Below are 14,261 nucleotides of genomic sequence, written 5' to 3'. Positions count from 1 at the left end.
GAAGACAAAATTAACTACTATTGCTGCTTCCATTGAAGAAATGCTAGAGGTTCTAGCTAGTTGAATAAAGCAAGAAAAAGATGATGTTTAAGACTGTAACACAAGAAAACAAATGTTACTATTACAGATAGTATTGTAATCTTCATAAAAGTCCTGCAGAAACTAACAAACCACCTCTAATAAAGTTCAGCATGGCGCTGAATACAAAATGAATACACAGAAATCAGTGACATCTCTAGATACCATTAATTAAAAACTGGAAAACAATCTTTTAAGTTATTCCATTCACAATAGCCACAGAATTGTAAGATAACTGTAAGATGGCTTCCCTGGTGCCTCAGTGGTAAAGAATCTGCCTGCCAATGCTGGAGATGTGAGGTTCAATCTTTGGGTCAGAAAGATGCCCCTGGAAAAGGAAACAGCAACCCACTCCAGTATTCTAGCCTGGGAAATTCTATGGACAGAGGACCCTGGTGGGCTACAGTCCATGGGTTCACAAAGAGTCAGACACGATTTAGTGACTAAGTAACAACAATAAATAAGATGACTGGGGGTAAACATATTAAAAGATGTTCAAAACCCTTACAAATGTTTGGAAGGAATTTTTTTAACACTCAGGTAAATGGATGTTTCAAATTTATAGATAGGATACCTCGATGTTATAAAAACCTATGCAGTTCAAATCAAAATCTCTACAGGGTTTTTCACAGAACCTGACAAGTTGATTCTATAAGGACCAAGATATTTTTGAATTGAGTAGGCAGAATCACTCAATCAAACATCACTTCTTTTTATAAAGCTACAGTCAGTAATTTAAAAAGTGAAGTTTTGGCATGGGGAGCCAATAAAACAGATGGAAGCAGAGAATCAGACCAGAGAATCTATGGGAAAACCACCCTGTATGCTTGCCCTCATGGGTTTCCCAGGCAGCCCTAGTGGTAAAGAACCTGACTGCCAGTACAGGAGACAAAAGAGACCCAGGTTCGATCCCTGGGTTGGGAAGATCCCCTGGAGAAGGAAATGGCAACCCACTCCAGTATTCTTGCCTGGAGAATCCCATAGACAGAGAAGCCTGGAGGGCTACAGTCCATAGGGTCACAAAGAGTCAGACACAACTGAAGTGACTTAGCACCCTGTATAGGCCATTTGTCATGAACAATGTTTCCTGCATCTATGAATACAAGAACTAGATATGCTGTCACAAGGAGAGCTGGATACCTTCAGGCTTGGTCATTCCCATCCCAAGAGATCACATCTAATAGTTCTAAAAAAGGGAAGGAATAAAACATGGAGCAGCGGGTGCCCTTTTATATTGAATACTATCATGAACATTTTTGGCCTGCTTGTTATTTTCTAATTTTTCATTAGACAAAAACCCTGCCTTTCGATACTTTAGATAAGACATGTTTTCCATTGTATCTCACTACTGTCAGCCATCCTGAGATAAAATAAAATAATAATGACCACACTGGTGAAGAAGTAGCATCAGATTAAATCTGAGGAGCCTGACCCCACATGGCTCCCTCTGGATCCACTTCTCCATAGTCACAGCCTCTAATCTAATACTCTTCTAAGGAAGGGCACTCATTAGTGGAAGATAAAAGCATCATGTTATCTTGAGTATAAAATAAACAGAATTTGTCAAAAAAAAAAAAGAGACTTTAAATTAGTATTTTCTCGTATATTCACTGACTACCCCCCACCACCACCAAAAAAAAAAAATCCTCTATGTAATTTAGGACTCAACAAAGAGAAGGAATGTGTCTTGGCCTGCTCAACCTCCATAACAAAACAGCACAGACTGAGTGGCTTAAATGACAACTATTTTTTTTTTTACTGTTTTGGAGTTCAAATTCCACGGTCTAGGTTCTGGCAGATTTCATTTCTATTGAAGCCTCTCTTCTTGGCTTGTGGATGGTGACCTCCCTGCTGTGTTCTCATTGAGCCTTTCCTCTGCACGTGTCCAGAGAGTGTGTGTGTGTGCTCAGTCGTGTCCGACTATTGCTACCCCACAGACGGTAGCCTGCCAGGCTCCATGGGATTCTCCAGGAGAGAATACTGGAGTGGGTTGCCATTTCCTTCTCCACAGACAGTAAGCTCCTCCAGAGCCTCTTCCTCTTCTTATAAGGAAGCCTTATAAAACAGAACCTGCCTTATGACCTCATTGAACCCCAATTGCCTCTATAAAGGGCTTCTCTCCAAATACAGTCATATTGTGGGTTGGGGGCTTCAATCTGCAAATCTGGAGGGATGCAATTTAGTCCATAACAGGACGGTCCTCCAATCTTGGGCCAAGAACTCCCCTGAAACACGTGAGAATTTGGGGTAGATCCCACTACAAATTAATGAGGGGAAAATAGCATGTTCAGTCAATGGTATTAGTGCAATGGGGCGGGGCTGGCCCACAGCCGTTAGTGACTGTTAGTGCTGGACCAGATACCGCGAGAACCTGGGGGAGAGGACAGTTCGTGTGAGACCCAGAGTGTAGTTAGGGAGCCACTTCGTCAACGGTCAGCCTGACACTGGTCCTCGTGGCAGAGACTGCAGTGTGAGTCGGATCAAAGCCTTCTCCCCGGCGTTCTCCAGGCCCCCGGTCCTTGAGTGAGCTCGTGGCCTGGCGACAGGGTGGGGACTGTGTCCCGCAGATTGCTCAGAGAAACTTTGAGGAGAAGGAAAAGAAGTCAGAATATTAGCAACCAGAGTCAGGAGAAGGCCAGGACAGTCACCAGAGTTCTCTGCATCCAAAAAGAACAAATACAATGAAACCAAGAGGAGTATCACATTGAATTTTAAACTTGAAGTGTATTTTTTTTTTTTTGCAATTGAAAATCATTTTTGTTATTCCTAAACCCATAATAAATGGAAATAGAAGTGTGGGACATATCTGAATTATTTGTCTTGTTAATGAAAGATCGAGTTTGTGAGGGCATTTGAGAGACCTGGACAATGATCTAAAAGATTACAGTTCCATTCCAAGGGGGGAAAAGTACTTAGAAACCTGCAGGAAACCTGTATATTTATTTTCATAAATAAGAATTTTACAGCCAATGCATGCTAGCCATTTTACAATCCCTTGTAGAAACTACAGTCCTTGTTGGTTGTGGGAAGTTTCTAGTGACAATTAGTCATATGGGCTAAAGAGATTTGACTTTGACAATCTAGAGGCCTCCTCCATTGCTCAGGTTTGCCCTTGAAATAACAAAGATACAGAGGTCAACTGCACATTGACAGTTGACAGGTACATTAATGTGCTCTCAGTTAACGGTAACTGAATCACACAGGTCGTTACCACATATCAAGAAGGTGAAATGCATGTGCTTAATTGCTTTTGTTTTTCAAGTGCTAAAGGAGAAAAAACAATTTTAACTCAACACAGTGAAGGTAGTGAATCTCTCACAAACCAAAGCAGAATTTTAACCAATCTCTTTGTAAAACTGTGAATTTATTCCTATAGCTCTAGCTACAAAAATGTGAGTAACATTCTCTGTTTTAAAGATATCTTTATTTATCATAGCAAAAATTCTGAACCTGTGTTTCTCTAATATCACTTCATAAAAGAAAAAAACAATTTTTTAAAAAAATTCCTCAAATTTTTATCAGCTAAACAACATGTATATGAAGCTATAAAAAAATTTCTTTACATAATGAGGTTTAATACCTATGCCAAATAGAAACAGAAGTATCTTTTAATGTGCTGAATTTCCACATGGTTCAAATCAAAAGTTACTATTATGCTTGTGAAAAATATCATATACAAATTAATACATGAAATATTAGCAACACAACATTATAAACAAACAACTATTCAAACACATTTTAATTATATAAAACACAGATCTATTTGCTAAAAATAATACAGCAAACTTATATTTTAGAGTGAGAAAAAATAGAGCAAACATATTTTAGAGTGAGCACTGATACAGAAATAAAAACCTAAATGCTCACAATTTGATCAAAACAGAAATAATTTTCCTTACAAAGAGGAGTTCCAAACATAAATTATACAAAAATGATGAGCTCAACTTAATTTTTACATAAAACTTAAATAATCACCCATTATCTTTGGACATATTAAGGATTTAAGACAAAGGAAAAACATTGAAGCAAAAAAATTGGATAGGTTTCCTGCAATCTTCTTCTAAAATTTACTACTGTCATTTCTTCTTTCCATATGCCATTACATTTATGACAATAACTCAAACCTTCAATTAAAATATATGTTTAAGCAGATGAAACTACAGAGAACTCATTTGGTCCCATTCATAGATTAAAGCTAAGTCGTTGCTGGCTTAAGTCAATGAACCTGCATTAGTCATCTCCTGATTTTATAAATGTTTTATTGTTATCAAGACATTTTTTAATTCTTTCCTAATTCCCTATATCCTACAAGACATTATGCCTCTTCAAAAACAGTATTTTTCTTCCTCATCAACATGTGGGGGCACATATTTGTTCTCCAACCAAGTCACTTAGACTTCATGGTAAGAAATATACAAATTTCATGTAGTAAGAACAAAATCAGACCCATCCAAATACCAGGATATTTTCTGAAAAGCAAAAATCTTTCACTATTTACAAAAATGATATTTAATAATGAAGAACTGTACATGCTCGTCACCTCAGAAAAGCAGACTAACCTTAAAAAAAAAGAAAACTGTTCCATTTCAGGATGTATCACTCATACAAGGAACCTAAAAATCTTCTGCACTGAATGTGAAAATTAGATAAACTAATAGATTAAGAAGTCAGACTTTTATTCTATTTGTAGTGAACTTGGCTACTTGATACCAGACTCCTCTCTAGATGTTCATGGAAATCACACACACATTAACAAGCAACAATGACTTTTGACAGACCCTGTATTGGCAGGACATATTCTGCACCTGAAGTTTTCGGTACTTAAGACTGATGACTGAAGAACTGTACTCTGTAGTTAATTTAGGAAAATAAGGTTATATAGATAGACACATATCTCACCTTTCCCTAGAATTAATTTTCCATTAAAATGCTGGTAGATTTTTATTTTGAGAAGAATTTAAAATATCCTATAGTCTTCAGGAACCAACTTTTAAAGCACCATGATATACATCATTTCTTAGCATTTCCTTTCTAACAGTTTATATCCATTGCTTCTCTCAAGAGCCTTATTGCATTAATAATGCTGTGCCTGAAGACTTTTTCAACATTTTAAAGTGTGTGAGTGCATCTGTGTGAGTGTCTGTTACATATCTATGTGTATCTATGTGGTCTATTTCTGTTCAGATTGGCAACAGTTCAGATGTGAAGCTTTCTGCTTAGCAATTAATCTATTTTCTAAATTTTTGCCTTGGCTCCTTGTTGAGCAAAAAATGAAAGGATAGAGCTGATCCTTTAGGAGAGTCAGTTAACAAAACAAAGAAGACTTCCTGTTGTTCAGTGGCCACAATTTTAACTGGGTGAATTTGCTTTATCCTTTGGGTAGAAGATAGGGTATTCAGTGAAATTTTCGGGGATGTTGGTTTATGAGCTGTAAAACTAGAAGAGTTAACATAAGTTCATATTAGTATGGCTTCACAGTTGTGAGCCTACAGAGAGATCTGACTCCAAGTCATTCATATATATATATACAAATATGTATATATATATATATATATATATATATATATATAAATGGGTCTATGCTTACATACGACAACAGGAATTAATACAGAATAAAACGGAAGGCACAAGAGGGTATTAATCTCTTCCTATGAGACTGGCTTTCCAATACTGCCCCCCAAAAAATGTCTTAAATAAAAAGTCATCCTATGACCATAGAGAAATATAATGAGTAAAAAGTTATCTTATGGCCAGAGTATCTTGTTTTATATGAGAAATATAAAATGCTCAAATGCTATTTAAATAGAAGCTAAACCAGATAAACTGTCCTTTGCACGAAAAATGTCCTTTGCTCAAATGCTATTTAAATAGAAGCTAAACCAGATAAACTGTCCTTTGCACGAAAAATGACTTTAGTTCAACTCGATGGACATGAGTTCGAGTAAGCTCCGAGAGTTGGTGATGGACAGGGAAGCCTGGCGTGCTGCAGTCCATGGGGTGGCAAAGAGTCGGACACAACAGCGACTGAATTGAACTGAAAAATCTTCCCTACTCTTACTGCATAACTCCCAGTGTTCCATTTCAACTAACAAACCCATTGTTGACAAGTGTGTTAAATGCAATTAAATTTAAGAAAAGCATTTCATTAAAATTAAAACTATGAAAAATAAAAAAGTAAAACTATGAAAACTATCACAAGAAATAACAGATCAAAACATTCTATGACTGATCACCACATAAAAGCTCCATTGGTTTTACATAGAACCCTTTATAAAAACAATAGCTGAAGCCTAACCAAGATCTCTTCTGCTCACTCACATAAATGGTCTCCAAACCAGTCAGTGAGTCTCAATTTGTGCAACTAATCTGCCACAGAGGCCACTATTCCCCAAAGCAAAAATGTCGTTTGGGAGGTGAATTAATTTGCATCCTGTGTGTTAAAGTCATCTCCAAAATGACCATTTACAGAAATCATCTGTTAATGATTTCTTCCTTGATAAGACAACATTTTTTTTCTTTTTTTTTTTCCTTAGTAACATATGCTTGCAAAGTGTTTTAAAGTCATTAGTTTTAAAGCGTTTTAAAGTGTTTTAAAGTCATTAGTGATTGTTCATTCCTCAAGTTAGGTCACAGTTATATCTTATAGATAGGTGGTGAAATATGCACATAGAAGTATTATATCCCAATGTTAAAGGTTTTTGCTACAGTTATTGTAGCCTATCACTTTCTTAAAGTAATACCAAACTTTGTGTTTTATTTAAAGTGACATTGTGCTTCACTAAGATGACTCTTAAAAAGTTCCTCCAAACCTAAATATTAAGTGTGTTTGTGTGTGTGTATTAGTCGCTCAGTCATGTCTTGCTTTGCGACCCCATGGACTGTAGCCTGGCAGGCTCCTCTATCCATGGGATTCTCCAGGCAAGAATACTGGAGTGGGTTGCCATTCCCTTCTCCAAAATGTTAAGTATGATGAAGCAAAGAACAGGAAAAAATGAGAGACAATATCTTTCTTGAAGAAGGAAGAGCTAGATAAAATCCTCATTAAAGAAAGAAGAATCACCTTGATAATTAGTTATAATTTCTTATATGCAATCTTTTATTTTTATAAACTATTTGAAATTATTAACTCCAGACCTAGTAATAGTGTGGGAATTTAACATTAAAAAACCAAGTCATCTATTGCCCTAGCAACAAAGATTATTAAGATGATTGCTTATCACCTGCAAAGCTTTATACTGTCTCACTTGAAAAAATAAACCTACTAGTAGAAAGAACAATCTAGAGTTTATCTTAGAAATATAGTACCCCACTTATAATTCATCCTCCTAGATCAATATACCTATATATCAGTATCTCTTTCCAATACTGTTATAGTCACTGCATATACCTCCTATTTATGGAAAATATTAAAATAGCTTTTAAGAAAAATATATCAGTTTTCTATAGTATTAGTGAATGCTTTATATAACTTTAATTCCAAGTGATTGGTTATGAAACCTGGAGGGGGGATAAATCTTTCAAAATCATCATTAATAGTGAAGTCTATGAAAGCACAAGAAGTTAAAATTGCAAATTTCTACATAACTAAATACTCTTTAATATGAGAAAACATATTATTTCTATATTTAAGGAAGAACTACATCATCTCTTAAAAATTCAAAACTAACATGACCTTTTTTCCCCAAATGTACCTGACAAGGCAATCTGATTTAATTTAATTAACCCTAGAACTGTAATCAGGAACTGGTTTCATTATGACAATTTTTAAACTTTTTTCAACAATTCCTATCCTATAGCTTCAAATTATAGAGAAAAGAATCTCCTTAAAATTCTAAATATAACTGACCATGAAAAGAAGTATTTGCTGATACCCCTAAGGGAAAAAATATGACAGGGCAGTTCTAACAAAAATAACATAAAAAGCAAGAGAAACTGAGGCGTAACAAAATCTTACAGCCTAGGTTTTTTATCTACTACACGGCCTTGCTCTTTTTGTTAAAAAACTGTTTGGAGAAAATTCAATCTTTGGAATACCCAATATTGAGTTTTCTAATATAATAATATGAAGAAGAGAGGAGTATTATTGGTAATGGTAGACTGGATCAGCTAAAATCCATTGGATACCAGAATTTGTAAACCACCCAGACAGGCTCAGTGATACAATTAGGTGTTCCATTCTGTAATTCCTTCCTGAGTGTGTATCATTAAAGCCGGACGATTAAAACCTGCAGTACTTAAGGGAGGGGCATGACAATATTGTCGTGGAATACACTGAGTGAATACTTCCTCCTTCCAAAATGAATACCTTGCATTTTCCTTTTAGTTCTTTTAAGGTGGATTTTGGCTAAGGAGGAAGAAAGAAAGGAATGTCAACAAGACAGAAACATTTCAGTCTATTGCCATCTTCAAATTATCTTTGAAACTAAATTGCAATTAGTTTATTCAAGAGTTTATTGCTTTTTTTAAAAAAATAGTATGTGCTTTCCTATTATCATTTTTTAAAATTCTAAGCCCTCTTAGATAAGTGCTTTAGCATAAGCTGCCATCCAATAATCTCACTTCTCAAGAACAGGTATGGTCCTATGTTTTTCCATCTTTACAAAGACAAGTGGCCAACTGTCTTCCAGGGCAAAATCCCCTCTATTACGCTTAATTTTTCTACATGACTTTTAAAAACACAGCTCATAAAAAGAAGTCACTCTCCTTTAGTAGCTATTCAAAGTTATCTAGTCTTTCCCATTAGTCAGGCCTCTAATTTTAAATTTCAGTAGGTAGTATTCAACCACATTGTCACATTATGTTTAGCAATAGCTATATACTTATTCTTCAAGTATTTAATCCTTCATTTTTCTTATACTCAATATACTTTCTTTTTAAAAATAATCCATGCTATGACAAATTATCCTTGTTTTGTTCATTGTCATCATTTTCTTGTGGACTAGTGATTTTTACTTCTGGTTTTGGTGGTCTTTGAGGGTCCAAGTCAGCCTGAGGGAAAAACAGATGAAAATAAAGATATTTAGTTCTTCAGTTACAGAGGCAATAAAATTTACAAGGAAAAAAAATGACTCAATATTGTCTTTAACCCTTATAAATATTTAATCCTTATAAATAATCCTATAGAAATACCTCTTCATGTCCACCGCCAGCTCCTAGAGACTTTATTTCCTCATCCACCGCTTCTTGAAGCTCATTATTAACCTGTTCCAGTTCCTCGCCGTTTTCTTCATCGGTCCCTCCATTCACGCGAGCAGCAGAACCTGCCTGCTCCTCTCTGTGATCCGGGATCTCCTCGGCTTGCTCTGGAGCTTCGGGCTTCTCCTGGTCTCCTTCATCCTCTTTAACTTCACCATTCATTCCTGAGAAGTCTTCCTTCTGTTCCACCTCCTTGTTTTCTTTCTCTCTATCCTCTTCCTCATCTACTATTTCTGCTGGCCTCTGATGGATCAAAAGAAATAATGGATAAAGACAGGAAGCAGACCAGAGATTTTTCCATAGCACATTATAATAATATAATAATTATAGTATGACTGTCAAGTAAAACTTCCTTACATTTGCACATATACAGTATGTCCCGTGTTAACCTCTACTGAATAGCTATAGATACCACTCTTCGCAAATATTTTCTCACTGAATTCTCACAATGATCCTATAAGGTTGGTAGTATTCCCATTTTACAGGTGAGAAAACTACGGTACAGGGAGATCAAGTATCTAGCCCAAGATTCCACTGCTTATGAGTGGAAGAGCCAGAATGAGAACAAAGCATGTGACTCCAAAATTAATGTTCTTACTCCCCATGGCAAAGAGAAAATTAAACTATAAGATCCTTGGCCAATGTTTAGTGGAATGTCTGGCCCAGAGGAGGAGATTTAAAAAAAATTCTTTGGGGAGAGGTTATCATCCCTCTAGTGTTTGGTATGTATTTAAATTTCTAAGTGTGAACAAAGGGGATGACGATGCCAAGGATGTGAATCTGGGATTTCTAAAAAAAAAATGTGGACAGCTTTCCACATAATGCCTAAGAGAGCGGACTGTATATCTGCAAATACACAAATTGATTGTCGTGAAGATCCAAAGCCAAGAAACAATAGGTTCTTTCTATAAAAATGCTTAAGTACTTTATAAACTCCAAAGGAATTTTTACTGCTCTTTGGATACATGTAAAGTCTGTTTTAAAAGAGAACAAGAGACAAAACTCCAGAGGCAAGATTTTGGAGAGAGAAAGACCCAGGTTAAAGTCCCAGCCAGGCATTGCCTATTACCCAATTTCTTTGAATTTGAGATTCTCCACTTGTAAAACAAGAATGTAATAAAACTTCCATAGGGAGTAAATAAGTTATATGTAGTACCTAACAAAGCACTTGGCACTGCATGATCCTAAAAAAAAAAAAAATTAAAATATTTTCTCATTTGTTGTTCTCATTCTTTCTGAACCTACCATATTTCTTCCTTACCATAAATAAAATAATAGGTTTTTTTTAAGGATCGGGTAGAAAGAACATAGAATTTATTTTATGTTATGACCCCACACCTGCCTCTTTCCAGCTATCTGACATTGAACAGGTCCCTTAATCATCTGGAATCTGGAAAATGAAGGTTTGAGATGCAGTAACTCTGACCTCCCTTCTAACTCTGGAAGTCCATTCTCCTCTTAATTGCCCAAATTCTTCTTATGAAGTGAAGTGAAAGACACTCAGTTGTGTCTGACTCATTGTGACCCCATGAACTGTAGCCTGTCAGGCTCCTCTGTCCACGGAATTCTCCAGGCCAGAATACTGGAGTGCGTAGCCGTTCCCTTCTCCAGGGGATCTTCCCAACCCAGGGATAGAACCCAGGTCTCCCGCATTGCAGGTGGATTCTTTACCATCTGAGTCACCAGGGAAGCCCCAAATTCTTCTTATGGGGCTATAAGTAGTCTTCTTATAAGTTTCCATAATGCGCTCAGTTTTGGAAGTGAAGAAGGGAGGAGAGGGAGCAGAGTAGACTAGAAATTCCGGATAAAATTCAACACATTATTTTGAACCGGAAAAGACATCAAAGAATGCAGATCGGGGCAGTCACACATCACATGGTCGCAGGGCAGGTGGGGAGAGCAGTAACTCATGGTGGGGTGAGGTGGCCTGAGGCCAGAGCTCACACATCTGTGCACAGAGATTTCTATAGCACGGTATGAACTGTATTTACAGGTGGAGAACAAAAGACAGGCAGCAAAGACACTGAGCACCCATCACCCGTAAGAGCCAAAAGTCACTCTCAGTCCTCATACATTCATCATTTCCGAAAACCCTCACGGGAACCCTATGAAATAGGCTTCTGATGCCCATTATATGAATAAGGAGAAATAAATGAGAAATCAGTCAATGTTGCCAGCATCACAAAGCAGGTGAATACACAGGGCTAAGGTGGAACCCAAGGCAATCTTGTCCCAAAGTCCTGTATTCTTCCTTACAGTAATAACACAAGCAGTTGATAATTTACCTGGTTGCTGCTGTAAGCACACTCAAGGGTACTTTCAATGGCCAGAAAATATGACTCATGCAGCTGACAATAATACTTTTACTGTTTAAAGAATTACTAACCTGAGAACAAAACACTTCTGGATTTCTATTAAAGACCAGTCAATCGAGGGGAGGAACTTTTTGAAGATTATTAGGCAGAGCATGTGAAGCAGGACAGGACAAAATCCAGAAATATTCCAGCACTAACAGCCAGTAAGAATAAAATGATTTCTTTGCAAATTATCTGTGAGAATTGGATAACTGTTTATTAGTCTCCTGGAAAATGTAATCTTTACTATGCCTAAACTTGCTTTAGGGTTTCCCTGGTGGCTCAGATGGTAAAGAATCAGCCTGCAATGCAGGAAACCAGGGTTCGATCCCTGAGTCGGGAAGATCTCCTGGAGAAAGAAATGGCAACCCATTCCAGTATTCTTGCCTGGGAAATCCCACGGACAGAGGAGTCTGACGGGCTACAGTCCATGGGATCATAAAGAGTTGGACACAACTTCACCACTAAACAACAACAACAAAACTTGCCTTATTCAAAACAACTTTGGGTTTTGGTTTTAAAGAGAAGTCAGCATTTTTTAATACAAAATCTTTAATAATAACAACAGAAAACTCAAATTTTTAGTGTAATCATTCAGGAATCTAGATAGGTCCCTTGCTTCTGAGAATATATTACAAGAGCTTGCTAAAGTCTGCTAAGGTGACTACTGCTGTCTCAGCGGGGAAAAGTCTGTTTTCCTTTACTGACATCTGGATTCATACCTAAAAACTGCCAAATGATAGAGTGTCGGTTTCTGGTTTTGAGTTTCTCATCTTACTCCTTTCTTTACTCCCAAATGAATATTCATTTTTTTCCCTTTAATGAAAAGAGCTGGGCTGTGATATACACTAATCTCCTTTTACGGACAGAGATGCCCAGCCCTAAACTCAGGCTCTGTTCTATTTGCTATTATTGTCACCACTACTAACAAGCAGCATTATGTTTTCATCCCATTATTTCTATTAGACTTTCCCAGCACAGCTATTTTAGTAGTCATCAAAAGAAGCCATATCTGGTTAGCTCAACTTTCAGAAATGCAAGATTATGGGGCTGAAATACCAATTTGATCAATTTAAATAGGACAATAACATTAGTTAAAAGGCTTATAATCTTTTAAAATACCCTGAGTGTAGTATGAAATTTACTATTACTACAACACTACAATTCAGGACAAAAGAAAAAAAAAAAGAAAGAAAAAATGCTTCTATGACAGATCCGTAATGAATAAATGAAAAGCAATGTGCTTTTTGGTGTAATCTCCTTTGAAGCAAGCATTAAATTATTAAAGATGTTTCCAGTGTATACATCAATCAAATCATCCCCAGAAGGAACACTGAGTTTTATACCTATACACACACACACACACAAGGATAAAATCTATACCATAGCAAGGGCTTGCAAAGAAGTAAAAAATTTAAAAAACACTGCTTCTATAAGAGTGGGCGTCCATTAATAGACAGTCACATTATATTTTAAGTGTGCTCTCATTCCATCTCATCAAAAAATGGAAAAAAAAAAAAACTTAGCAACTATTTAATTTATTCAAAATCCCCAAGTTCTCAGCCTCTGCTTGTTAAGCTGAAGCCGGCTGATTGCCCAGTTAAACAGGGACAGTCAGAGCCACCAGACACCAGTGTCAGCGCATTGAGAGGGGGTGACCTGTACACAGAGCCCATGTTCCACGCCGCCACTCACCCAAAGAACCTTACAAGATCCAGATGAGGTTAATTTCAACAGAGGAGAGTAGACACATCACCAAGAGGGTGGGGTTGGAGGGTTTGGGGAGAAAGAAACGGAAAACGTGCAAGTAAGAATCACAAGTTCAACTTGAGAAAGTGAAGGAGGAGGCAGAGAGACAGGCAGGGAAGAGCCCTTTCCCCCAGGTCCGATCACACTGTCCCTTTTACAGTGAAAGGAAGCAGAGCTCTCATACAAGAAGTCACCTCTCCTTCCTGCAAGAGCCAGTTCTCACGTGATGTCTGGGACCGTGTTCAGACTTGAAGAAGATCACAAGGCCAGGGGGGCAGTGGTTCCTAAACAAAATTTCTGCCTACTGATGTCTTCTACAATGGTGATGTCAACTGGCAGTGTAAAATATATACTGTGCAAGATGAGACAGCTGTGGTCTGGTGGAAATAATGACCTCACAGAATTGAGTAAGGACCAAATGAGACCATTAAAAACTGGAAAAGCTACATATATATGCATATATATATACGTTTATTACTGTTACCACTCCATTTTTCTTGCATTGAATGGAAGGAGTTGACAGGTTGTCTGTGAAATAGTATAGTATAGGATTTGCACTAATGAAATTGTATTCTGGTGAGCCACTTAGAGCAGTATCCCTTCTAAATCTCATTCACAGTGAAAACAAATAAAATACAGCAAGACGCAGCAGTCACCTTGCTCTTTTTGGTTAATACAGGTAAAACACAGGCTGATGTTCAACTTCCAGTCCATTGAGATGGCTAGGTGTGATTTTCATAAACTAATCACCCTCGTTTTAGTTACTTACTTTTATCTTTGCTTCTGAGTTTGCTGTCAGGCACTTTTCACGACAAATTTACCATTCAATAGCTTTCTTTGTTTCTGAACTCTATTCACTTTTAAAAGTAATACAAATGTGTCAGC

General features: G+C 37.0%; 1 protein-coding gene across 1 annotated transcript in view; it reads right to left on the bottom strand.

Annotated features, from left to right (window-relative positions):
* Positions 1-5,933: 5,933 nt before the first annotated feature.
* The window catches only part of DCDC2 (doublecortin domain containing 2), a 149,833-nt gene continuing 141,505 nt past the window's right edge, over positions 5,934-14,261 (bottom strand). Inside the window, exons 10-11 of the mRNA XM_043908394.1 lie at positions 9,208-9,516; positions 5,934-9,066 (exon numbers count right to left, since the gene is read on the bottom strand). Coding sequence (XP_043764329.1) covers positions 8,968-9,066; positions 9,208-9,516 — 408 coding nt within the window. The 3' untranslated portion in view covers positions 5,934-8,967. The remainder of the gene's footprint in view (positions 9,067-9,207; positions 9,517-14,261) is intronic.

This window comes from Cervus elaphus, chromosome 7, assembly GCF_910594005.1.
Source record: "Cervus elaphus chromosome 7, mCerEla1.1, whole genome shotgun sequence".
NCBI lineage: Eukaryota > Metazoa > Chordata > Mammalia > Artiodactyla > Cervidae > Cervus > Cervus elaphus.
The sequence above is the reverse complement of the archived record's forward strand: the minus strand, read 5'-3'. Positions and strand labels throughout refer to the sequence as shown.